We start from the raw sequence: 27,808 nt of genomic DNA, 5'->3' as shown, positions 1-27,808 counted from the left end.
GGAATCTACCTATTGAACCCCTCTACGGAATGATTCTTCCCGGATTCTGAATGGACATTGGAATGCCAAAGGACTACATTACTGGCCTGAGACTCTACTTGGATTCACTGATGAAAAAGATTAAAGGCTCCTTCTAAGTTGGGATCAAGTCAAGTCTTGTGGCACCAAAAATAGTCATGTGATGTTGATGTCTTTTAATTTTGTTTCTTTTAAATGAACATATTATATATTATTAATTTTACAAGAAAAATATATATATCATTTTTTTATTATAATTGAAATTGAATATTTTTTTTAAATTAAAAAGTTGTCTCTTTTTCTTTTTTTATCTCTCTCATTCTTTCACCCACTCTATCTTTTTTATATATTATTATCAATAAATAATTACAAATTTGACAATCAAAATGTGTAACATGGCATTCTCTGATTATAATTAAAATTGAAATTAAAATATAAATATATTATACTACTAATTTTAAAAGTTATACCAAACACATTTGTTGTTATTTGTGCTTATTAAAAGCCTTTTTTAATTTAATTTACCAAATATAGATGCTACACCTTTTAAAATAGGATAAAGTACTAAATTAGTTCTCCTCGTTTGGACGTAATCTTGTTTTGGTCCTAAAGGTTTAAAGTGTCTTAGTTGAATTTAAAAAAAGTTTCATTTAGCTTTATTGTAGTCCCACCGTGAGGTCAAAGTTAAATAATTAATGAAATGTCCTACATAACAGCAGTACAAGAGCAAAATCGATAATTTGGAGAATAAGTACTAGAACTAAAAAGTCTAATAAAGAAATGTATTGATTATGAAAAAAACATTAAATATGATGAATGAACCTTCCAATTGTAAAACCTTGCTTTCGAGGGAACCATTTTGAAGCATCCTCCTTCCAAATAAACTTGGTTGGAAACTCAGTATAACTCAGATTTCGAGCATAGGAATATGACATGTTCGCCGTCATCCATCCCAAAAACATGAATTTATGAGATACTGTACTTTTAACGATATCATTCACATTAGAAGTTTCACTATAAACCGCAAGTTGCTTATCCTCCAAATAAAATGGAAGCCTAATCACAAATTATTCTTTCTCTTGGATTTCGTATCCAAATAAACGCCAAACTGTCTCACATGCCGAAATATACCTATAATCGTAATAATTCTTAATTTTGTCAACAATTTGTGTGGCTTCTGATAAATCACCAGCATTATGTAGGGTGACTAATTAGCTATTACATGACCATTGTCCTTGTATACATACTTAAATAGATACTTAATAGAACTTGTTTGACATGTGTATTCTACATTTATATATTCTAACTTCAGCAACAATTCTGAATTATACAAAACAATGAATTTATTATCTAATACACATTCTCTTTTTCTTCGCTGTTCGACCGTTATCAGTACGTCTATATTTAAAATACTCTACTTCATTAATGAGTGTTCGCTATCTAAACTCTTTGAAATAAAACTTTGAACATGATTCATTCTTTATGCAAGGTGAATTTTTGTTGTATACACTATATAGACTATGTACCATATAATTTAAACAGTTTCATATAAATTTGACCTTTTATTTTCACCAGAATTCTCGGCATATGTTTGTCTATATCATCTAGTGTTTGTGGCTTGAATTGGGAGTGCAACATTGGCAAGGAAGCTTCCATTTCTCTCGCGCTCTCATTCAATGGAGTAATTAAGCCTTTTGAAACCCTTTTTTTTTTGCAGTCATGCACAGTGCACAAATCAAAGAAGCTTCCTGCATCAAATTCCATCACGCAGCCTGCTCAAAGTGACATGTTGCTGTTCAAAAGTTACAAATCCAACACAATTCCTTGATATACAAAAAAATCCCTACAAGACACACAAGGTATGGTGCATATCAAACTAATAATACTAACAAAACAGGGATTATATAAGGTTTATACTAGAAAAATTAAATTTGTAAAACAACTACACAAAAAGCACTTGATCTTTATCAAACGAATCTCATTAATGAATAATTCTTGCACAATTACTTGCGGAACCCAAATCCACTATACCAATCGACAAGGGAGAAATGCACACAGAAATAATATATATTAACAGTGGTAGAAATAGAAGGAAATAAAAACGAACAATAAAACTAGATTTACAAAGACATTGAGCTGAATGAATAAAAAGATACTCACAGGAAAAATAGAAAGGAAGAGGACGCAGCTACTGAGACCGAGAGCGAACCGAGCAGCTCAACTTGAACATCAGAGGAAAGAGGGAGGAAGGAACGAAGGAGCGGGGAACGAAAAGTGAAAAGAGGAAAGAAATTTTCGATGCCGAATCAATTTGGGCTTCCAAATATTTGGGCCTTTATTGGGCTGGGTTGAGTTTGTTTAAGGCCTGTTAAACCCCAAGACCAAAAAAAAAAGGCCTGTTAAACCATCACCGTACTGTACCAATAAGGGTTCTCCTCCTCCTTGTTACCAATAAGACCTGTTAGAAACTTGCCCCTTACCTGTGTTTAGCTTGGCCTGTTATCAAATAAGTATATGCTTAAATACGGATTTTTTATTTTTATAAATTAAATAAATATAATAATTACAGAAATAAATAATTTAAAAAATATTTATCGAAATAAATATCTCTTTCTTATCTCGTTTACACTATAAACGAGATAATTTTGTATGTATCTTATAAACGAGATATGTGTATTTTTTCAATTTTTATATATCTCTTTTACAGTGTAAATGAAATATATATTATCTTGCTAGTGTCAGTGCTGACAAGCGAGTCAAGATTTGGGATGTGGTTACTAGAAAGTGTGAGATTACAATGGAGCATCACTCAGACAAGGCAAGTAGTATGCTAAAGTGCAATCAATTATTACAAATATGAGCTTGTTTTATTGATAAAGAGGACTTTCCCCCTTCATGCCCATCACCTTTTCTTTTCTTCTTTTTCCTTACTTCTAAATAGTGTACAAGCTCAAAAATATTACCTATACGTTGGTAGGAAAGATTTTCACTTTTTTCCTTAATTAAGTCATTTAATATTGTAAATCTTGTCTTACTAACATTAATTTAGGTTGCTTGAGTCAATATGTTGTCTGATGCCTTTGTTCATCTATCTTGACAGGTTCAAGCAGTTGCTTGGAATCATCATGAACGAGAATGTCTTCTTAGAGGTTCATTTGATCATACTGTGGTCCTGGTAGTAACAGAATGTTTCTTATGTACTCTATATTTTTGCATTTCTATTACACCGTAGATTTTGGTTGTATAATATTCATGTACCAAAAGAGACTTCTCTTTAGAAATGGTCACATTGGAATTTCTGTCTGTCTTTTTTCTTAGTTATCTAACATTCTAATGCTTTCAATGCCATTACACTTTACAGATGGATAGAAGGATGGCATCCCATTCTAATAAAATATATATTTTATATATTTATATGTATTTATGTAAGTATATATATATATATATAAATTATTAATACACATATTTTATATGTATTTAATTTATTCTTTTAATATTATATATATATATATAATCGAATCAGTTCATGAGTTAATAAGCTGAGCTTATCCATGTTTAAGTTTGGCTTATTTAATTTATGAGCTCAATTATAAGTTCGTCTCAACTCACCAGCTCATGAGTTTAGGTTATTGAGCTATTAATGAGGCGAGTTCGAGCTGGCTTGACTCACTTCCAACCCTACAAATCTAGTCGGAATCATGATACAAGTAGCACCGTTGACTTCTCTTTTTGGATGCCCTTTTCAGGGAGCTGTATTTTCTATTTCGTTCTGAGAGGACAACCCCTTTGTGTTGGCTATAGGAGGCTCAGAGGGAAATTTGCAAGCGAGTGAAAAGGGCCACAGAATTTCAGATTTTTGTGTTTGATAGATTTTTCTATGAAATTTACTGTTGTCACTCATACTTTGTAGGTTTGGGACACTTTATCTGAGTCCGCTATCTCTCGGCGTTATGAAAATTACAACAAGAATAGAAGTCGGTCGTGATATAATTGAGCCATAATAGCCTTCCCTCAATTTTGGAAATTGTTGCAAGATGGAAAGGTCTCCCCTTCATATGTTAATAGTACGCTAGTAGTATTTAAGTTAGATACGGTTGTTGTGAAACAGGTTGAAAGCAACACATGAGGCGCGTTTGTTTTTAGAGACGGGACATGATATGGAAACACAAAATCGTGTTTGATATATGAGATATAGACAGAGACATTGTGTCCATTTTGACAAGAAGGATATAAGGACAATAACAAGGGAGACAACTTATTTTTTATTTTATTATTTTTGTTAATTTTTTATAATTATATTTTTTTATTATTATATTTTTTTTCAAATTTTTTGAATGAAAAAATGATAATAAATTGGATTCATAATTTGTTCTAAGTTATCACTAAATAGAATACAATAACACAAAATTTTGTATCTCTGTCATTTGTCTTGTTCTCAGTGTATATTGTCTTGTTTTAAGGATGGTGCATATATAGAATTGGATGGCATGTTCCCTCTCATAATTCATGTATTTAGCTTCCTTCTGAGTTTTGAAAGAAACTTCATTGAACATTTGTCCTACAGTTTGGATCATTGAGTGTTTCTATTTTTTGCCTTTGTAATATAATTGGTGCTCTTGGGCTTGTGAATAACGAGTAAAGACGTAAAGTAAATAACTTATTTGTTTTTAATTTCTTAAAATCGTTTTTGAAACAATCTGCTCTGACGGGCATCCTTCTGCTGCTGTTTGAAACATCTCAAATTAATCAAGTATTACTGGTCTTTGAACCAGACTCGTAGGAGTATATGCTACACTCAAAGTACAAAAAGGAGGAGCATGTCTTATAATTCATAAACAGCAATACATCTCTTCTTGGGAGGATGACTTATGCACCTTCATAGAAGCTACACGAAAATAAATAAATAATCTGTTTCAAGAAGAGCCATTGTTGCATTGTATAGATGCATGTGTTAAGCAACTCTGCATGGAGGAGAGCACTAGGCCAAATCTTGATCCTCATACCATTGTCAGTGTTTGTGAAAGTGACATTCTTGACAACAAGACCTTCCACAGGAGCCTCAGTAGTGTACTTGCCAAGGCTTCCAACACTGATGACTTGGCCAGGTCCACACTTCATATTGTAGATGGTTGTGTGCACGCTTTCATCGCCGATCGAGATGCAATCGTCACCGGTTGCGATATTTGCGTTTAGAATCCTCACTCCATTTGATCTTCCCATGTGGATACCATCTGTGTTTATGCTGTTCCCTGGTGCAACGATCTTTGATGTTATTGTCTAGGGATGACAAAACTCTCCGAGATGCGGATCCTGCAGGTCCCGAATGGATATTCGATTTCTGCGGAGATGGAGATGGAGTGCAAAATTCTCCCGAGACACGCATAGGACTCGAGTGAGGATTTTCGTCCCGTCCCTACTAATTCCTGAAATTCATAAATTTACTTCATTATTCTTAATAGTTTATTTCTCATATATATTTTTTAGTCATTTCACATGTCATATATATATAGAGAGAGAGAATTATCAGAATTTATTGTTTTGGCTATCAATTACTTATCAATATTTAAAAGTATGGGATAAAGCACGTTGTTGAATTATTAGACTAAAACAACTAAATTAAAAGAATTGAGTTGATGGCTAAAAATAATAAATTTTGATGACCTTGTAGTATTTTTCTTATCCAACAGTTCCACATCGCGGTATTGAGCTTTATTTAAGGGTTTGTTGCTAGTCAATAGATTGTTGCATGCACAAGGCGGGATTTAAATCTCTGAGACTCTGACACTTGCTTAAGTAGACTAGTGAAACCAACCCAACTTAATTATTATGCTTGGATCAATTTTTTATTTTACGAGTCTACTCCATCTACTAGCCAAAAAGCCCAACTGCAACAAAAAGATTAATTCAATTTTATACCCTCAAATTAATACACTACCTCACATAATTACTTCTCTACACTTCGATAAACATTCTGTTCGCTACTGTTTCGGCTCAGCTAATGTTTTCCCCTCTCACAGCAAAACCAACACATGTCTCCTATACAGTGTGTCCAACTCATTTTAGCACCCTAGTATGATCTTAAGTTATTAAGTTTACATTTTGTATTTTGATTTTATTTGGTGTTCGTTTGTTTTTCATTCATCGCAATTCTTTTCTCTTTACCTGAATTTATACAAAGTCAGTTCGTCTAGAATCAGTGGGTGCCAAAATTAAATAATGATTATTGTGGTTTAAGTGTTCAATTATGATAAGTAATTACATATTGTGATATTATTTTTTTATAAGTTATTGTCCACTAGCAATGTATTTATTCAAACTAATAAGGGAGGGTTTATTTCTGGAAGGGGACAATATTATTGTAGTCCAGAAAGTTCTCCATTTTATGAAGAAAACCAAATTAAAGAAAGATGTTTTTACTTTTAAAATTGACCTAGAAAAGGCTTATGATAAAGTGAGCTGGGAGTTTTTGGAGCAATCTCTCCTAATATTTGGTTTTCCAAGTACTATTGTTTCTCTTATTATGAAATGTGTAAAGTCTTCCTCCCTTTTTCCAAAGAGGGGTTTGAAGCAAGGAGACCCGATGTCTCCTTATTTATTTGTTATTTGTATGGAGAGGTTGAGTTGCCTCATTGCTAGGCAAGTGGAGGTTGGTAGATGAAAACCAGTGACTGTGTCTAGGGGAGGTCCTGTAATCTCCCATCTCCTTTTTGCAGACGACCTTATCCTTTTTTGCAAAACGAAGAAATCTCAAGTGCTTCATGTTTTGGACACTATGGCCACCTTTTACAGAGCATCTGGTATGAAGGTGAATTTTGACAAATCTCGTGCTATCTGTTCTATGAATGTTTCTAGACAACGCAAGGATCTCTTCATTGGTATTTCTTCTATCTGATTTGCTAATTCTCTGGGAAAATACCTTGGTGTCCCCCTCAAGCATGGCAGAGTTACTAAAGCTGATTTTAATGATGTGGTTGATAAGCTTACTAATAGGCTAGCATCTTGGAAAGGTCGCTTCCTTAATAAAGCTGGTCGGATTTGCCTTGCTAAATCAGTTTTATCTTCTATACCTATTTATAGGATGCAAGTAAGCCTTTTTCCATCAAGTGTGTGCTCTAACATTGATAGGTTTACTAGAAGTTTCATTTGGTGTGGTAGTCATAATCACCGTGGTCTTCATTTAGTATCTTGGAGAGTTTTGACCACTCCGAAAAAAGTTTGGAGGTCTTGCTTTGCGGGAGCCGCGGTTGGTCAATTTTTCTTTATTAGGAAAGCTAGTTTGGCAAATTTTGATGAATCAAGAGAAACTGTGGGTCAAGATTATGCTTCAGAAATACCTCCAGAATAGAAACCTATTTGCAGTTAAAGCAATGGGTTCTTCATCGTATATATGGAAGTCTATTGTGCACTCAGCTTCCGTATTGAAGGAAGAGTTTGTTTGGGAAGTGGGAGCTCTTTCTAAGAATTTCTGGTTTGACTATTGGTTGCACTCTGGGCCAGTAAGAGCGAGGGTTGAATTTCTTGATATCTGTGAGGCTGCTTTGACCATTGAAGATGTTTACCGTGATGGAGTTTGGCATTTGGAGAGGATTTACTCTTTTATTCCTAGATACTTGACGAATGGATTTTTGATGGTATAGAATTTCACAAATGAAATCTCGTTACAAGTATAGTTTCTAAACCAATCACTAATCCTTTCATACAAAAAGTTGTTTGTCACTAAAACAAACCCCTAAAATTTATAAACCGAAACACTTATGCATTGATTTTATTGGACCTTGCCTTGGGGCATTTTGTCCCCTTTTTATTATTTTTTTCTTCTTTTTTTTTTCTATTTTTTTTCTTTTCCATATTATTTTTCTTTTCTTTTTCTTTTGTTTTTCTCATTTTTTCTTTCTTTCAAACTATATACAAGAGTACCAATGCATAAGGTCTATACATTTAATCAATACATGAGCATGTACCCAATTCCCAATATTTACAATAATAATACAAAACTACCCTTTTATTCACCCAATGTCCCAAGGTCCCCACATTTGAATGATACACACACTCTAGCCTAAGCTAATCAAAGATCCAAATAAGGATTATAGCAATGTATAGTAAACAAAGTCAATACTCCAACACTTATGATGAAAAGAGAGAAAATAAAATGAAAACTAAACTAAAACTAACTAATCAACTAACTAACGAACTAATTTGTTAACTAAAATAAATGGTTGTCAATGGTGTTTGGAGGTGTTGGATGAGGGGTAGGAGAAGGGAAGAAGAAAGGAGAAGGAAAGAAATGGAAAGAGGAGAAGAAAAGAAATGTGTGAAGGAGGGACATCCGCGCGTACGCGCGCATGCCGCGCGCGCGCGGATGGCTTATTTCGAGAGTGACGCGTACGCGTCATGTGCGCGAGCGCGCAAATAGGTTTGTGCCAAAGGCACAACGTTGGCGCGGCGCAGGCACAACTCTCTGGAAAATGTATGGAGGTTGGAACTTCTCAATCCACGCGTACGCACGCATGGCGCGCGCGCGTGGATGGTCGAAAATGCTGTAAGTGCGCGTACGCGCCATGTACGCGTACGCGTGGATGGTGCTCTGTTTTTTCAAAATTTTTTTCTATGTTTTTGCACCAATCCAAGCATTCCAAACCTCCAAACAGCTACCAAAACACCATAAAACCTTATTTAACATACTTAAACTACCAAACATACTTAACTAACTAAACAAAATATGAAATTAAACTAATTCTACCAATATATACAAAAGAGAAGATGAAAGGATTTTACCATGGTGGGTTGTCTCCCACCTAGCACTTTTGTTTATTGTCCTTAAGTTGGACTTATGGGGAGCTCCTCATCAAGGTGGCTTGTGCTTGTATTCATCTTGGAACTCCCACCAATGCTTGGTTCTCCATTGTGCCCCAAGATTCTTCATGGATTGAGCCAAGTTTTAATGGAGTTCTTCACAAGCTTGGGGCTCCCAAAGTTGATCCTCTTCTTGTAATCCGGGATCCCACACTTTGTTTTCACACCCGTCTTGAGGTTGATCATCATTATTAGTCCAACCGGGTGGTGAGTGAGGTGAATTCTCTATATAGTAGCCAACAATCCTCCTAGACCCATCTAATTGAGCACTACTCCAACCTTTATATCTCATGTTTGATGCATCAACCATAATGAGCCTTGATTTGTAACGCCAACCACGAAACATCTCTCGCTTACGCTTCATCCCACAAAGGATCCTAAGTTGACCATCCGTTTCAAGCAAGCCATACTCAAGTGGGACAATAAAGCTAATAGAGATGAATTTTACCCACTCAAGTGAAGGAGTAGATGGCCACCTAGGCAAAGATGCTTCCAAAGATCTTGACAAAGCATAACCAACCCCCGTTCTTCTATTTCTAGGGACTTCCACCTCTTCACAAGATCTCTTAATCTCAATCCTTTGTTCAACAATTTTATCTAAACCTTTTCCTTTACTCAAATCACAATAGGGAGGGTGAGAAAAATTTACCTCCTCAACGCTTTCAAATCCAACCGGAGAAGGTTTTTCAAGTTCAAAGGATTCTCCACTACTAGGACTTGATGCTTGCTCTTTATTGCCATGGGAACTCGGTTCTTGCTCTATCCCATCCAAGTCTTCATATGGAATATGCCTTGGAAGGTGTGCACTTTCCTCCCTAGCATCAATTTCAATCATCTTGTAGGGGTTTTCTTCAACTCTATGTTCCCATGGAAGCTCCGCATCTCCTAAGTCTTCTACCACTTCTTCCTTGTCTTCAACAATTAAAGCTTCCTCCAATTGTTCCAATACAAAGCAACTTCCCTCATTTCCCACCGGAGTTTCCAATCTCTCCTTCATGCTATGTTCTTCATTTGATTCTCCACATGTAGCCATGGGAGTTCCTTGAGTGTTCAAGCATTGGGAGGCTAATTGATTTGTTACCGCATCCAAGGCGGCCATGAAATTTTGCACATCCCTTTTCATCTTTTCTTGCCCTTGAACAAGAACACCAAGGGTGTCATCCCTTAGAGATTGGGGTGGGTGGAAGGTTTCATTAAATTGGGGGGAGGGTTCATAGTAGGAAGGTGGTTCTTCTTGGTAGAGTTATGGTGGTTCTATGTTTTCTACTCTTTCCACTTGTTGCACAACACACTCCATGGGTGCTTGAAATTGATCCAATGCTTCCTTGAGACGATCCCTTGACTCTTGTTCCTCTTGGATAATATGATTAGGATCATGTGGCTCTTGGATCAATGGATATGAGTATTCTTCCATGGGAGGTTGTGGTGGAAAGTAGTATTCATCTTGTGGTTGAAAATTTTCATATATTGGACGTGGTTCATCTTGGTAATAATGTGGAGGAAGTGGCTCTTGAAAATATTGATGTTGGAATGGTGGTGGCTCTATATGTGGTTCATATTGCTCATATGGTTGTTGGTAGGATGGATATGGATTAGGGTCATATGAAGATGGTTGGTAAGAAGGGGCTTGTGAGTATGGTTGGGAGTTATGTTGAGGGTATAGATCATAGCTGTTTCCCTCTTCACTCCTTGGGTTAAATAGCATCAGAAATGAGTTGGATTGGGCCCACAAGGCTTTAGAATTCGTTGGCCACGTTTTGCTTTAAGTGAACTAGGTGGCAGCAACGGCGCGTGCGCGTACTTTGCGCGTGCGCGCCACCATACGTGTAGCAACTATGGCAAACTTATATCTTTTCGAAGCCCCGGATGTTAGCTTTCTAACCCAACTGGAACCGCATCATTTGGACCTCTGTAGCTCAAGTTATGGCCGATTAAGTGTGAAGAGGTCGGCTTGACAGCTTTCCGGTTCTTTCATTTCTTCATGAGTTCTCCACCTTTTCATGCTTCTTTCTTCATTCCCTTGATCCAATCTTTGCCTTCTAAATCTGAAATCACTTAGCAAACATATCAAGGCATCTAATGGAATCAAGGTGAATTAAATTTAGCTATTTTAAGACCTAAAAAGCATGTTTTCACTCTTAAGCACAATTAAGGGAGAAGTTATAAAACCATGCTATTTCATTGAATAAATGTGGGTAAAAGTTGATAAAATCCCCAAAAATCAATACAAGATAAACCCTACAAATGGGGTTTGTCAATACTTAAGGGAAGACATTCTTAGTTTAGTACATATTTCGGCTTCTGGTCGTGATTTGGGTTGGAGTTGGGAGAACACTCTTTACTCTGCTAAACAAGAATATTTATGATTAATTCAAAATAAGTTGAATTGGGATATGAATATCAATTGGCTTTGGCTTTGGAAGGCGCGGGTTCCTGAAAAGTTGAGGCTCCTAGTGTGGCTTTGCCTTCATGATGCTGTACCAACTCAATATCTGCGTTTTCGGCAACATCTCTCCTCCTCATCCTTATGTACACGTTGCAATCAACTTCCGCAGACAATTCCTCATTGTTTTCGGGATTGTAAAGTAGTGCGATCAGTTTGGGTTTCTCTAGGTTTTTTCTGATGTGTGTTTCTTTGGCTCTCATGAGGTGCATGATTAGTTCAAGCATGGCCTCCTCAATGAAGGTTGTTCCAAATTTGCAGCTATAATATGGTCAATTTGACAAGACATAAATATGGGTAATTTTCAGGGAGTTTTTGGATCTGCTGGGTCAATTGCATACAAGGCTCGCAGGTGCATGGTGGATTTTGAATATACAACTCAGAATCGAGTGTGTTGCATCCAGGGATTAAAACCTCTATATTGGTCTCCGCTAGAACCTGGTGCTTGGAAGTTAAATTGTGATGGGAGTGTAAACTTGGGGAATGATTGTGCTGGTTTTGGGTGAGTAATTCGCGATAACTCCAGTCAATGGGTAATGGGATGCTCAGGAAATTCCTTTGGATCTAGTGTCATCAAGATGAAGTTGTGGAGTATATGGAAAGGTTTAGCTTGGGCTTGGGAGGCGGGTCTTAAGCTTGTTGTCTGTGAAGTAGATTGCGCAGCAGCTTTTGAGCTAGTGACTGGTTGGCAAGTTCCACTCTGGCATCTTGAAAAAGAAGTGATACAATTGATCTTTGAGTTGAAGTTAAGAAGGAATTGGGATATTCGTTTTGAGCTTATCCCGAGAGAAGCTAATGTCGTGGCAAATCGGTTGACAAAGATGGAATCTGGAGGTAGCGGAACTGATGAGGTTCACCTTTAGCACCAGCCACCAGAAGTAGTTTGTCCTCTCTTACTGTTAAGAACCTGATTTCTTTTCTTTTTTTTTTCTGCTCTTTTATTTTTTCTCTTGGTTGTCCACCAAAAAAACTAATAAGGATATTGAATTGTTTAGGATGTGTTTGTTTTGTGTTTTTATTTTTTATTTTTAATATTTTTTATATTTTAAATTATATAAAATTAATTAATACATATTTTTTCTTTCTCAGGGGTATTACCCTCCCTATGTCATTAGAGAATGAGACTATTTCTTTCTTATAATAAGTTTTTTTTTCTCTTAAATCAGAACCATTCAATTAAATGGGTCTATCCCTAAACAGACTCTATATATTCTCCTAATCGATACATCTAAATATATTGTCCAAATTATTAAATAAAGAAGAAATTAATTATCTTTTAAGAGGCACTTATATATATTGATTGTAACTGTTTTTTTTTTTAATTTATTTAGGAGTGCGTTACACATCTATATAACTATGTAATCAAGTTGGCCCAATTTCAAATAGAGTCACGCGCATTAATGAAATTGAAAACACGCGCCTGCTCATTAGAAAAAAATGTTACTTCTTCTTCTTCTCCATCACGCTTCTTCTTCTTCTCTTCTTCTTCTTCTCTTCTTCTTTTTCTCTTCTCCCCCACGCTTCTTCTTCTTCTTCTCGCGTGCTTCTTCTCACGCTCGTTTATGCACGGAGTGTCTTCTTCTTCGCATTCCTCCTCCTCCTCCTTTTCCTCATTTTTCGCGTTCCTTCTTATTCACTACGTGTTTTCTCCTTATCGTCATTCTTTTGTTGTTGTTACTGCTGTATTTTTTTGTCTTTTCCTCCTTCTCTCTCTGGTGAAGAAGCAGTAGAAGGTGAGGAAGAAGAGTTTTGAATAGTGCAGAATAAACCGAACACAGTACTCATGATGAACCGAACATAGTACTCATGGTGAAACAACTGTATAGTACTGAATGAACGAAATATAATCCATTATATAAAATCAAATTCAAACAGCTTTTTGCAGAATGAACCGAACACAGTACTTATGGTGAACACAATACTCATAGTGAATCGAACACAGTACTCATGGTGAAACAATTGTATAGTACTGAGTGAACGAAACGTAGTCCATTATATAAAATCAAATTCAAACAGCTTTCTACAGAATGAACCGAACACAGTACTCATGGTGAACCGAACACAATACTCATGGTGAACCGAACACAATACTCATGGTGAAACAATTGTATAGTACTGAGTGAACGAAACATAATCCATTATATAAAATCAAATTCAAACAGCTTTCTGCAGAATGAACCAAACACAGTACTCATGGTGAACCGAACACAGTATTCATGGTGAAACAATTGTATAGTACTGAGTGAACGAAACATAATCCATTATATAAAATCAAATTCAAATAACTTTACCTACAAATCAAAATCACAAAGGCCACCGAACCGAACAATGTTCATGTGGTGAATAAATGGTGATTAACTTTCAATCAACAAGAATAGTATTTCTCCATGCAAAAGAAGAACTGAACATAGTAACAACCAATTTCAAAGCCCTAGTTAAACTATCCACTGAACTGAAGAAGAAGAAGAAGAACCTACATACGCGAATTTGAAAGAAGAAGGAGGAAGAGGAGGAGAAATACTATTCTTGTTGATTGAAAGTTGATCACCATTTATTCACCACATGAACATTGTTCGGTTTAGTGGCCTTTGTGATTTTGATTCACCAAATGAATGTTGTTCGGTTCGGTGGCCTCCTTTTACTTTGTTCAATGTTTAAGATTATTGTGATAGCATGCAGCAATCATTCCTTAGCTATCTCAACGTAATAACCTCATTCAACTGATTGAAGTTGAATCATTCGTTGTTTCCATTCAGAAGTGTAGATTGAAGAAGAAAACAAAGAAGAAGAAGAACGACGGAGCTTATTACGTTGAATTCAATGCAGAGAAGAAGAACGACAGAGCTTATTACATTGAATTCAATGCAGATCAATAATGAAGAATGCGAACAGAGAAGAAAAATGCAAACAGAGGAGAACAACGAATTTTATTAGGTTGAAAAAGAAGAAGAACGAAAACGCGATACGTTATATAAGGCGCATGTATAACAAACGACTGTGAGGTGGGAGAACGCGTGTGTGGAGAAAGTTACTTGGATAACATCTATGTATTTTTTATATAGATGTAGAGCTTTTTCCCTTTATTTAATAATATTTAGAGGATTATTCAGAATTTTTTTACCAAAGAAATTATTTTATTAAATTTCTCATTTTGACTCCAATTAGTTGCTCGACAAATTTTCCTTTCACAACTGTTAGTATAATGTAAATAGTTAAATATTATCATAACATTATACTAATTAGTTGATACTTGATACTGGTATTTTTTCAAAGTGTAATCAATATGAAATTTGAAATTAGTTCACGTAATTTAATTGGTGTTTATTTAATTAAGGTTATAAACCAATTTCAAATACGATATTATAAACTACAAAGTATTTATCTAAAATAATTGTCAAGGTATTTCACGTTAGTATTAAACCAAGATGTGAAACAAAAAATTTGGCAAAAAAGACAGATAAAAGTTATATTTGTAAAGGTTACATTTATAAAAATTGAAGATTTAATTAGTCATTTTAAATAGTCAAACATCAAATTATCTTATTCCACAAATTTTAGGCACTAAAAGAACGGATTATAATAAAAGACGTGTATGCGCTGTTTTTTTTTAAAGACTCTTATCAATAAGAGTCATATACAATTATATGGACCAAATTTACACTTTTTATTATAGATATAGTACTTGTTTGGGCGTCATTATTTTGATAAAAAATATCTTTTTTAATGCAAAAAGATTTTTTTTTAATTTTTTAGTGTATTTGGCAAATTTTTAGTAGTAAAAGTAAAAGCACTAAAAAAATAAAAAAAAATTCTTTTTTGAGAAGTTACAATTTATATTTTTTCAAAAGATCTTTTTTTCTTAATAAAAAAGATATTTTGTAATAATTGATAGACAAAAATATCCTTACTAAAATTTTGAAAAGACATCTTTTATCCATTTTTTTTATTGATGAATGTACTACATTAATATTCAAATCATGCAATATTTTGAGATAGTTCCAATTTAAATTAATAAATTACCATCGAATTTATTATTATTTATTTTCAGCTACTAGATATAAATATTTTTTTTTGCAGGTACTAAATTGTAAATAACCATAACTGCCAGCTTATTATCATTTTCTGCCTCGTCATACTTCCTCTCTCTTTAACCTCTTTCAAACCAAACCCTTAACAAACAAACTAAACTTTAAACTAAAAAAAAGAAAAGAGAAAAACAAACTGTTTCTTCATCTTCTTCTTTATTTTGTTCTTCGTCGTTGTTTCTAGTTCCTCTTAGCGTAAATGAAGGATTCGAATTCGGATCTATTCGACCCGGTTATGGTTATGGAGTCAGAGTGGTCTCGCGGCGGCGACGCCGCATCGGAAGCTGATTTTGGGTTCGCCTTCAACGACAGCAACTTCTCCGACCGGATCCTCCGAATTGAGATCATGGACGATCCAGTGGACGCCCGAACAGATTCCGATGCCTGCGCCACCATCGCTGACTGGGCACGCCACCGTAAGCGCCGCCGCGAAGATATCAAAAAGGAGAATGGTATAATAATAAAACCCTAACCCTAGAAAACTATGTATTTCTGCAAAATTATTCTTCGGTTTTGAAAAATTAGATGAGTTTTTGTGCTTTCTGTTGCTGTTAGGTTTCTAGGGTTAGTTTAGTTGTGACATGATTAGCCTAATTTTGGAGAGATTAAGGGGGATGAAAAATTCAAATTGAATTCCGTTGCTGTGTGAATTGTTCAACTTTTCTTCGTTCTTCTTATAATGGAAAATGCTACTACTAATAGAAGATGAGTTATGGCTTCAGTATAAGTGCTAGGTGCTTTTGTGTTTCATGTTTTGGGCAAGTGTTTTCAATATGTAGGAACAAAAGAAGCGGTATAAGGTATGGTTTTGCTGTTTTGGGTAGTTGTTTGTGAGATAGAACGCAGAAGCTAGAAAGTTTTGTTTTTGTTTTTGTTTTTTTCTTGGTTCCGCTTACGGGTTTGTTGATGTTTGTGCATATGACTTTCTTTTTCTGGCTGCAGCGGTGGATCTTGCTTTATTGCCAGAGGAACAAGTTTTGAACGGGAATCAACCTGATATGGATGATTTTGCGGCATGTGAAAATCAAGACGAAGAGGCTGTTGCAATGGTTGAGGAATCCCCTTCAGGTATACATATATGGAGTCTTTTATATTTAGGATTCTGATAGTGTTTTTTCTGGTTTTCTCTATTTTCTCTTTGTAATGCTCAAATATGGACTATAATATTTATGGAAATGGATTTGGATCCTGTAAAGTGAATAGAGTATACATCTTTTTCTCAAGTGTGAACTTGTTTGTTCACTTGTTAATTCTGGTTAATGCTAATGTAGGTGATGAAGCTGGGACCAGTGTTGATTCAAACTGGAGCATGGATTGCACTTCAGTTGTGAGAGTTAAAACACTGCATATCAGTTCTCCTATTTTGGCTGCTAAAAGCCCCTTCTTCTATAAGGTAGATGTCTCTCTACTTTGGTTTTTCTTTTTCCTGTTTTTTGGAAGTTATGTTTGCTTAGGCAAGTTTATTTGCTTTTTCTTTTCAGCTTTTCTCAAATGGGATGAAGGAATCAGAGGAGAGGCATGTTACCTTAAGAATTAACGCATCTGGTATTAACATATGTAGAAATTCCATAGAATCTTTTCAGTCATTTCTGTGACCCCTCAAATAGTTTGTTTTACATATGCTTTATTTCTTTTGCCTTTTACAGAAGAAGCAGCTCTCATCCAGTTACTGAATTTTATGTACAGTAGCACTTTGACCAATACTTCAGCACCCGATGTGCTGGATGTGTTGATGGCTGCTGATAAATTTCAAGTTGCGTCATGCATGAGATATTGTAGCAGGTTATTGCGGAATATGCCCATGACACCTGACTCTGCATTGCTCTACCTAGAGCTTCCATCTAGTGTCTTAATGGCTGATGCAGTCCAACCATTGACTGATGCAGCAAAGCAGTTTCTTGCTGGTCGATACAAGGATATAAGCAAGTAAGTGTTTAGTTCTTTGATTAGTTTCAATCACTTTATATTGGACACAAACATTATAAGCTCTGTAGTGACTATTGTTTTCCTTTATAATAAGTGGGGCCCACCTTTCTGTTTACCAGTGAAATTACAACATAAATTTCTGATTGTCAATTCTTTTGGAAAACATTAGTTTCTTTCCATGCCATTCTAGATTGTTTTCATTCTCAACGTTGGCATTTCCATTCGAATACTAAGTCATGTCACGTTATGTGTCCAGATATCAAGAAGAGGTTATGGCCTTGCCATTGGCTGGAATAGAAGCTATATTGTCTAGTGATGATCTCCAAGTTGCATCTGAAGATGCTGTATATGATTTTGTGTTGAAGTGGGCTCGAAATCAGTACAGCAAACTGGAAGAAAGGCGGGAGGTTCTGGGTGCACGGTTGGCACGTTTGATTCGCTTCCCTTACATGACCTGCCGAAAACTAAAGAAGGTCTTAACCTGTAATGACTTTGATCATGAGGTTGCATCCAAGCTTGTAGTTGAGGCACTATTTTTCAAGGCCGAGGCTCCACACCGGCAACGATCGCTGGCAGCAGAAGAGTCTGCCTCGTTGAACCGCCGTTTTGTTGAGCGGGCATACAAATATCGCCCAGTTAAGGTGGTAGAATTTGAACTTCCCCGTCAGCAGTGTATTGTGTACTTGGATTTGAAGCGGGAGGAATGTGCCAATTTGTTCCCATCCGGCCGGGTTTATTCTCAAGCGTTCCATTTGGGGGGACAAGGGTTTTTCTTGTCAGCACATTGCAACATGGATCAGCAGAGTTCTTTCCATTGCTTTGGGCTGTTCTTGGGAATGCAGGAAAAGGGTTCTGTTAGCTTCACTGTCGACTATGAATTTGCAGCGAGGTCTAGGCCCACAGAGGAATTTGTTAGCAAGTACAAAGGCAACTACACATTCACAGGAGGAAAGGCCGTCGGGTATAGAAACTTGTTTGCCATTCCGTGGACATCGTTCATGGCCGAGGATTGCCTTTATTTCATCAATGGTGTCCTACATCTTAGAGCGGAGCTCACTATCAGACATTGAGTCCTTCCTTTTATTTAATAATCTTTTGTTTCAATGGGTAGCTCTGACCTGTCTATGCTCTTCAGCCATCAGTATCTCATTTTCTGTAACTAGCTATAGTACTTTGTATCTCAATATGAAGGAATGTTCAATTGATGGCTAATGCTGTGTGAGATCAAAGGGTCAATTAGGACTTACTGATACATTATTTAGATAATGTTTAGACAATCCAGGTTTCCAAATGATCCTGGAATCTCAAAATCCAAATCTTTGATCTGATTTCACACTAAGATGTTGTCATTGAGCTTAATTCTTAATTTGGCAGGTAATGTGTTTTCTTCATAAAATGAGGTTAATTGTTCTGCACTTGCATCTAATTATGTGTTATATTATTATTAAGAGAGAAAATGTTAGTATTCTGTAAGAGGCAAGGTTGTGGAAGAATTAAGAAAGCAAACTATGATTCTATGCTATGCCATTCTCATTGCTGGATGGGGGAATCTTATTCTGATTATTAATAGAATAAAGGATAGGAAAACATAATTCTGAGGTGAAGGCTGTGGAATCTAATTCTTCACGAATGCATGTTGATATATGATCAGCAATAATGTTATTTCAACATATTTTGTGCTTTCTATGGATATCTAAAAGTGTTTGTATTATGTTCACTGATAATTAGATGGAGACTCTTAAATATTCATCTTTAGAGATAATTGGTTGCTACCTTCCCACTTCCATGGACTCATGGTGATGGAATGATTGGAATCATGGCATTGTTAACACATGTTTGGGATAAACAACCTTAAAAAAAGAAAAAAGAGACATTGTGACCTTTTCTCTCTTCAATTCCAAGGTTATATTTGTTTGGAGAGAAGTAGAGGGAAAATAGAAGGGAGAAAAGAAAAATTATAAAACTTCTTTCATAAATTACACATAAAATTTTATAACTTTTCTTCTCTCTTTCTCTGTTTTGTTTTACTCCAACCAAACATAACTTAGGTAATGGCTTTTTATAAAAAAAATTTAAATTTTGGTTAATATTGCATTTAGATGACTGTTTAAATAATGTGTTAGAAAATTAGTTATTTTTGTTGATTTGCTAATTCATAATTATTATTTATATAGAATTATTTTATACTAACAGTTTATATTTTTTTTTAAAAAAATCTAATTTTTTAAATATTTTAGGTGATTAAGTCAATTAATAATTACAACGAATACTAATGTTTTGTATTAGAATATATTAGAATCAATTAGCATTGATTAGAATTATTTAGCATATCTAAATATTTATTATAGGATATTACTTAGAATTATTTAGCATATCTAAATATTTATTATAGGATATTACGTCTTTATTATTTGATTATCTCGGTTTTCTTAACACTTATAAAAATACTCTTCTATATGGTATCATTCCATACAACTTGAATGGACACAAATCCTTTTTGTGCTGCTCTCTCTTACCTTTCTAACACTTTGCGAGGTGAGTAAGTAGTACAATATATTTGAAGAGTAAGGCTACACATCCAAGTTCTTTTATGAACCAAGTTCAACCAAGTTAAAAAATAAAACATGGAATAATACTAGCTATAGCTGATTTTTGTTATGTTAGACTAATTTGGTTGAATTTGGTTAACAAAAAGATTTGAATGTGTAGTATTATTGATATCTTAAATTCTAAAAATTAAATTCTGAACTCTCCTAAAATTTAAATCTTAAAAATAAAATTTTAAACTGTAAATTTTGAACTATAAATTTAAATCCAATCTCATCCTCTCCTTATCACAACTTATTATAGGCTCCAGTGCAGACATGTCAGAGGCTTCGATTTCCCTACCTAGGTGATATATATCCATGTGTTCTGGACTAGCTAGGGAACTCTGACATACCTATTGCCGTAAGCAAGGTAGATTTTACACAACCATTTAATCCAACAGGAAATAGAACACATCAATTTTCACATATTCATATAAAGTATAAAATTAAAACACATCTAAGTTTTTGCTAATGCATGAGCAATATTAAATTAAAAAAAAAAGGAGTATATACCTATTTTGGTCCTCAAAAAATTTCAATCTGGACACTTTAGTCCCCAACTAAAATTAATTACTCGATTGGTCCCTAACAATTAATTTCTTCGGTCACTTAGGTCATTTACACCGTTAACTCTAACGGGGGACAAAATAGTCCCTGACAACTCTAACAGAGGACAAAATGGTCCCTGACAACTCTAACAAGGGACAAAATGATCACTGACCCCTTTATTCGAAAACGACACTATTTTTCCCTAATTTTTATCATATCTCGCATAACTCTAACATTCATACTCTCCTTCTTCACCTTCACAGTCTTCTTTTTCATCTTTTCCTTCCTCCTTTTTAGCTCCAAGATTAAGCCATGGTGTAATTGTCACACGTGTCGCACCTACCTCAATATGTTATGGACCACACACTTCCTAAATCTTTGTAACCGGTACATCCACCTCCTCTGCACTACACCCACCAAAAGCATCTACTTCCACGTCTTCGATAACATCACCTCCAACCCCGACACGTTCACGACATCCTCAAGACCAAGTTCCACAAATACTCAAAGGGCACGCCTTTCTCCACTCTCCGGCAAGCAATATAGATTGTTGGACATTAGGACATTATAAGAAGATTATCCTTCGACATCATATGCAAATTCTCATTTGAATTAGACACCGATTGTTTCATTCCTTCTTTTTCAGAGTTCAAGTTGGCAAACAGCTTCGACCTCGCATCCAAGCTATCAGTACAACGAGCAACGTCGCCGTTGCTGCTCGTATGGAAACTATTGCTGCTCATATGGAAACTGAAGCGATTACTGAACATTGGTTCGGAGAAGAAGCTGAAGGAAGCGCTCGGAGTGGTGGACAATGTGGTCATGGAGATGATAGGGTAGAGGAGGAGGGAAATGACAACGACGACGACAGGTCTTAACAAATCAGACTTGCTGTCTAGATTCATGCAATCTATCGAAGACGATAACTAGTTGAGAGACATATGCATTAATTTTCTGAGTATGAATTGGTTAAGAACAAGTTGATGATTTTTTTTCTTGTGAACATTAAATTTATAGAGCGTGCATTGTGTAGTTTAAAGTTACAGTGTTAGACTGCTAGTGTTATACGAGATATGATGGAAATTGAGAAAGAACAGTGTCGTTTCCGAACAGAAGAGATCTGAGACCATTTTGTCCCCTTACCTCCGTTAGAATTAACGAAGTAAAGGATCTAAGTGACTGACGAAATCAATTGTTAAGGACCAATCGAGTAATTAATTTTAGTTGGAAACTAAAGTGTCCAGTTTAAAATTCTTTGAGGACGAAAATGAGTATATACTCTATAAGCAAGTAAGAAACGTTTTAAGAATGAGTCAATAATAATTACGCATAAATACTAAATAAGCAGTTACTGTAAGTTGCCAATTTCTTCGGTTACACTTTCTCTCTGATACACCTTCTTCTTCACCTTATTAATGCATTTGTAGGGTTTACTCTTTCTCTTCTTCTTAATTCGGTGGATTGTTAGCGTTTCGAATTCTGATCTATTCGAACCCGTTATGGCCTCTGAAGCCGATTTTGGCTTCGCCTTCAACGACATTAACTTCTCCGACCGTATCCTCCGCATTGAGATCACCGACGACGAGCCTGTCGACGACCGTATCCGCCGCATCAAGATCACAGACGACGGACCTGTCGACGCCCCACCGGACTCCGATGCATGCGCCACCATCGCTGACTGGGTTCGCCACCGCAAGCGCCGCCGCTACGACATCAAGAAGGAAAACGGTATGGGAAAAACCCTAAACTAAAACCACAATCACTTCTGCAATCCTTTTTTTGGTCGATGATGAAAATTAACTGAATTTTTATGCTTTTGTGCCTGCTTGTTACGCGTTTTAGGTGTATAGGGTGAAATGCGTAACTTGTTTTTTCGGAAAAATTAAGAAGCGGAAAATTCGTAATTTTTTTTTTCTCTTGGAAAATATTTCTTAGGTAGAAAATTTATTAAAATCTTCATTATATGAAAAATAAAATAGAACAAAGGTTAATCATTCATGACTTCGAATTTGCTACATGCATGCCAACTGTTTGTAGAAAATTTGAGGCACAATGTTTTGAGAATAAAGTATTGTGCTTTCTGTCGTGGCAGATGTGGATCATGCTATGTTGCCAGAAGAACAAGTTTTGAACAAGTATCAACCTGATGCAGATGATTTTGTGGAATGTGAAAACGAAGACGATGATCTTGTTGTGGTGGTTGAAGAATCCCCTTCAGGTATTTCTATTGCATTGAAAAAAAGAGGTTTGGGGGGTCGATTATTGAGTCTTCCGCCTTTCTCCATTTTCTTGATGGAAAGCTCGAATGTGGAACATTAATCAATATAAATGTATTGTTTGATATAAAAAAGAGTATAACTGGAACTAGAAATTAGTCTTTTACAAAGAGTATAACTGTCACCTATTGACTAGATAATAGATATGTTCTGCTTAATAATGAAGTTGTTGGTTCTGCACTGATTTACAATTTTTTTTTTTAATTATGGTTTTTGCTAATGTAGGTGATGAAGCCGTTGATGCAGATTGGAATTTTGTTCGCTCTGTGAAAACATTACATATCAGTTCCCCTATCTTGGCTGCTAAAAGTCCCTATTTCTACGAGGTAGATTTTCTTTTGTCCTGATTAAGGTTTGGTTCGGTAAAGCTTTTACTTTTTTAGAGTAGCTTATGACAACTTTTTAAAAGCTACGGCATAATAGGGATGTCAATGGGGCGGGGCGGGGCGGGGGATGCCTCCCTGCTCCCCCATTCTCCGCGGGGCCCCATTCCCCATCTCTCTATGTTTAACCTTCATATGAAAATTATAATAAAAAATATAAAAAAAATCAAAAAATAAACTACAAAATATTGTTACAAACACACAAACATATCTTATCCAAGATTATAAGCACAAGCACCTCTTGGAAAAGTTTTACCAAACCAAGCCTAATTTTGCTAAAAATATTTTCAATTGCTTAGAGCTGTTTGTTTACGTGTTGCAGCTTTTTTCAAATGAGACGAAGCAGTCAGAACAAAGACATGTCACCCTGAAAATTAATGCCTCTGGTATAAAACATAAAAGCTTTATAGTACATTGAGCGTTCCCCCAAATAATTTTTTCTTACAAATGCCATGTTTCTTTCGCTTGTTACAGAAGAAGGTGCTCTTATGCAGTTATTGAATTTTATGTATAGTAGTACATTGACCAATACTTCAGCGCCAGCTGTGCTGGATGTGTTGATGGTTGCTGATAAATTTAAAGTTGCATCATGCATGAGACACTGTAGCTCGTTGTTGCGGAATATGCCCATGACAACCGACTCTGCATTGCTATATATAGATCTTCCTTCTAGTGTCGAAATGGCTGAAACAGTCCAACCATTGTGTGATGCAGCAAAGCTGTTTCTTGTTAATAAATTCAAGGATATAGCCAAGTAAGGGTTACCCTATTTTACAGAAGTTTGTGTTATCTTATATTCTGGGAACCGTGAATTGTTTTTTATTATTCTTTTTTTGTATCTGGGATTTACTATTTCCTCCTGTACATCCATTTTGTTTGCTGGTGAAATTTTCAGTTTCAATTTGTTCCGTCCATTCTTTTGTAGAACACTTGTTTCTTTTCATGCCATTCTGCATGCTTTTCTGTCTAATGTTGCTTTTCGCTTTGAATGCTAACTCATCTTATTTGTGCAGGTATCAAGAGGAGCTAATGACCTTGCCATTAGCTGGTATAGAAGCTGTAATTTCTAGTGATGATCTCCAGGTTGCATCTGAAGATGTTGTATATGACTTTATCTTGAAATGGGCTAGAAGTCACTACGGCAAACTGGAAGAAAGGCGACAAGTCCTGAGTAATCGGCTCTCACATTTTATCCGGTTCCCTCACATGAGCACCCGAAAACTTAAAAAAGTCTTAACGTGTAAGGACTTTGATTATGAGGTTGCATCCAATCTTGTACTTGAGGCCCTTTTTTACAAGGTTGAGGTTCCACACCGCCAACGGTCACTAGCAGCAGGAGATTCTTCCTCATTGTACCATCGTTTTGTTGAGCGGGCATTCAAGTATCGCCCAGTTAAGGTAGTAGAATTTGAATTTCCCCATAAGCAGTGTATTGTATACTTGGACTTGAAGCGGGAGGAATGTGCGAAGTTGTTCCCATCCGGCCGGGTGTATTCTCAGGCATTCCATTTAGGCGGACAAGGGTTTTTTCTGTCAGCACATTGCAACATGGATCAACAGAGTTCTTTCCATTGCTTTGGGCTGTTTCTTGGAATGCAGGAAAGGGGTTCAGTTGGCTTTACCGTCGAGTATGAATTTGCGGTGAGGTCTAAACCGATGGAGGATTTCGGAAGCAAATACAAAGGAAGCTATACATTCACAGGAGGAAAGGCTGTTGGCTATAGAAATTTGTTTGCCATTCCATGGACTTCGTTCATGGCTGAGGATTGTCGTTACTTCATTAATGGTGTCCTACACCTTAGAGCTGAGCTAACCATCAGAAACTGAAAACCTTCTTTGGTTTAGTCTTCTGTTGACTAGCTATAGTATATTCACCATTTTGTAAGTTTAATACATGCAGGCAATGGGAAATAGGTGGCTAGTGCTGCATGAGATCAAAGTATTAATTGGAACTTTTGATTAGTTACTTGAATGATGATTAGTGTATCTAACTATCTATGTTCAGAGTTAGAAACTAGTCATTCTTGCAAAGTTAGGACTATGACTATCTATGCCTTAGACTCGAGTTCATTTTTTCCTCTTGTTTTCTTTTTTCTTGACAAAATTTAATAGTGTGAATATTATATTATATATTATACTTGGCGACAAGGATATTGTGTAAATTAACCATGCTTTTTTTTATGCTATTCTTGAGTCCTACTCTAATAATAGTTCAAACTAAGGATTAAGGATCTCAAATTCGGAAGTCTGTGGTGAACGATGTAGAATCTGATTCTTTATGTGAAATGAAATGGAAGTTCCTAATGACCACAAAAAAATAAAAAAGGATAAAGAAAATGCGACTACGAACAAAATCCCAAATAATGCTTAAATAATTGTAGTGACACCAAGCCCATGGAACATGCGAGTGCTATTGTTGGAAAAATAAAATTCAATGAGGAATTTGATTCGTTCTTAGTGAACACGTCATGGGTATATTGTTAGAGATTTGTTTGGAAAAAATAAACACGAATGCTTTGATAAGGAGCTGCTAGTTTGTGATTGGAGAAGTCTTTTTTCAATTTATCGGGGTTACTTTGCAAATTTGACTACGCTATTTGAATACTTATTTTGGTTTTTAAAGAATTTTAAATCAAGATACTTTAGTCTCCTAATTAAATTAATTAATCGATTGGTTCTTAATAATTAACTCTGTCAGTCACTTAGGTCTTTTACTCTATCAACTGTAATGAGAGACAAAATAGTTTCTGATAACTCTAACGGAGGACAAAATCATTTCTATCCCTGCTGTTCGAAAACGACGTCGTTCTCCCCCAATTTTCATCGCATCTTGATTAACCCTAACATTCATACTCTCCTTCACCTTTACAATATTTTTCTCCGTCTTCTCCTTCTTCCTTCGACATCATATGCAAATTCTCATTTGAAATGGACTCCAAATGCTTCATTCCTTCTCTCCCGAAATCCAAGCTGGCAGACAACTTCGACCTCGCATCCAAGCTATAAGTACAGTGAGCAATGCCGTCGTTGCCGCTCATATAAAAACTAAAGCGATTATTGAACATTAATTTGGAGAAGAAGCTGAACGAAGCGATCGGAGTGGTGGATAATGTGGCCATAGAGATAATAGGGCAAAAGAGGAGGGAAATGGCAACGACAAAGATGACAGGTCTTAACGAATCGGACTTACTGTCTAGATTCATGAGATTCATCGAAGACGACAAATACTTGAGCGACATTGTCATTAGTTTTCTGAGTATGAATTGGTTGAGAACAAGTTAAGGATTTTTCTTCTTGAGAACATTGAAATTGCAGAGAGTACTTTGTGTAGCTTGAAGTTGCAGTGTTAGATTATTAGGGTTATGCGAGATATAATGGAAATTAGGGGGAGAACAATGTCATTTAGGATCAGAGGGGGTCATGGACCATTTTGTCCTCTGTTAGGATTAACGGAGCAAAGAATCTAAGTGGCTGACAGAATTAATTGTTAAAAACCAATCGAGTAATTAATTTTAGTTGGGGACTTAAGTGTCTGGTCCGAAATTCTTTAGGGACTAAAATGGATAAGTACTCTAAATTATTAAAGCAATTAATTTTTAAATGTATTAGAAATGATTAAGTACGATTTTGGTTCTTAGGGTTTAGGTAAAAAATTTTATTCGTCTCTAACCTTTTTTTGCATTTAAATTCGTCCCTGAGATTCAACTTAGTTTTAAAATCGTCCTTGATAATTATACCCGCAATGTCATCATCTCCATCACACCTTCAGAAGAGAGAGAAGCAAAGACTCAGAAGCAAAGAAGGAAGGCTCGTCGTCGTCTTTGCCGCACCTTGCCGTTGCCCTCATGGCGCCTCGCCACAACTCGCACCCTCCCCTCATTGCGACTCGCCCTCGCCTCACAACGACGCGCTTGGCCCTCGCCTTTGTCTTGTGTTTCTCGTCATTGTCGGGAAGGTAGTGGTGGTAGTCGTGTTAACATAATTCCCTAATTCCTTTCCCTCTCTTTTTCTTCATCACAAACTCTAATTTTTTGAACATAGATTGTTGTTGCTTTTCTTGGTTCTTTGATTTTTGTGAGAAATTGGAGAAAAAAAAATATGTTTGTTGTTCTTGTTAAAGTCTAATTTTCTTGTTTTTTGTTAATGATAATTGTTTTGGTACTGAATTGTTATTTTGGTTTTGATTTATTTGAGGCTGTTGTTGAAGATTGGATTTTTTTAGTTGGATTCATAAATAAATGGTGATGGGATGGTATAGGATGGGGTGGTGTAGAGTGGATAGAATGGTAAGAAGAGAGAGGAGTATTTTGATATGATTTTAAAACTAGGTTAAGCTGGAGGAATGATTTTATATGCAAAAAATAAAAAAGGTTAGAGACAAAAAAATTTCGATCTAAACTATAAAGACCAACATCATACTTAACATATTAAAAATTAGAATATACTTTTTCTTTTCCCTAAAATTAAAAATAAAATTTAAATTTGTAACTTTTAGGTGAATATGAAAAGACTATATCATTTGAAATATAATTCATTGACAAAACTAGAACGTGTTTATTGTAAAAGTAATTATGAGAAGCATCAATTTTAGGTGATAATATAAAAGAGCTTATAAAAATATATTCTATCCAAAATACAGCTAAATTACGATTAAGAAGTTTGTAAGATAATAAAATATTACTGTATT

General features: G+C 35.7%; 2 protein-coding genes and 1 long non-coding RNA gene across 5 annotated transcripts; 2 read left to right on the top strand and 1 right to left on the bottom strand.

Moving 5' to 3' along the window:
* On the bottom strand, nt 1,344–2,265 carry LOC107628121. The gene is made up of 2 exons (XR_001617601.1): nt 2,179–2,265; nt 1,344–1,841 (listed from the first exon to the last, which is right to left on the bottom strand). It is a non-coding gene; the product is annotated as an uncharacterized LOC107628121 (long non-coding RNA).
* Nucleotides 12,755–18,746, top strand: LOC107622882 (BTB/POZ domain-containing protein POB1). 3 transcript variants are annotated; one of them, XM_021115153.1, is made up of 7 exons: nt 12,755–12,771; nt 15,547–15,851; nt 16,342–16,467; nt 16,671–16,792; nt 16,881–16,944; nt 17,046–17,325; nt 17,582–18,395. In XM_021115153.1, exons 2-7 carry the CDS (start codon nt 15,599–15,601, stop codon nt 18,393–18,395), a joined length of 1,659 nt encoding a protein of 552 aa, XP_020970812.1. In that variant the 5' UTR covers nt 12,755–12,771; nt 15,547–15,598. The 3 variants fall into 3 exon arrangements, with proteins under 3 accessions (XP_020970812.1, XP_016180432.1, XP_020970813.1); XM_016324946.2 differs by lacking the exon at nt 12,755–12,771 and having other exon boundaries at nt 15,599–15,851; nt 17,582–18,746; XM_021115154.1 differs by lacking the exons at nt 12,755–12,771; nt 15,547–15,851 and adding an exon at nt 15,898–16,199 and having other exon boundaries at nt 17,582–18,746.
* LOC107622888 (BTB/POZ domain-containing protein POB1) lies at nt 21,805–24,948 on the top strand. Its single transcript, XM_021115155.1, has 6 exons — nt 21,805–22,190; nt 22,555–22,680; nt 22,964–23,064; nt 23,444–23,507; nt 23,596–23,875; nt 24,135–24,948. The coding sequence occupies exons 1-6, from the start codon at nt 21,962–21,964 to the stop codon at nt 24,946–24,948; spliced, it is 1,614 nt and encodes a 537-aa protein (XP_020970814.1). The 5' UTR covers nt 21,805–21,961.

This window comes from Arachis ipaensis, chromosome B02 (assembly GCF_000816755.2).
Source record: "Arachis ipaensis cultivar K30076 chromosome B02, Araip1.1, whole genome shotgun sequence".
Classification (NCBI taxonomy): Eukaryota; Viridiplantae; Streptophyta; class Magnoliopsida; order Fabales; family Fabaceae; genus Arachis; species Arachis ipaensis.
This window is presented reverse-complemented; position numbering and strand designations above follow the sequence as displayed.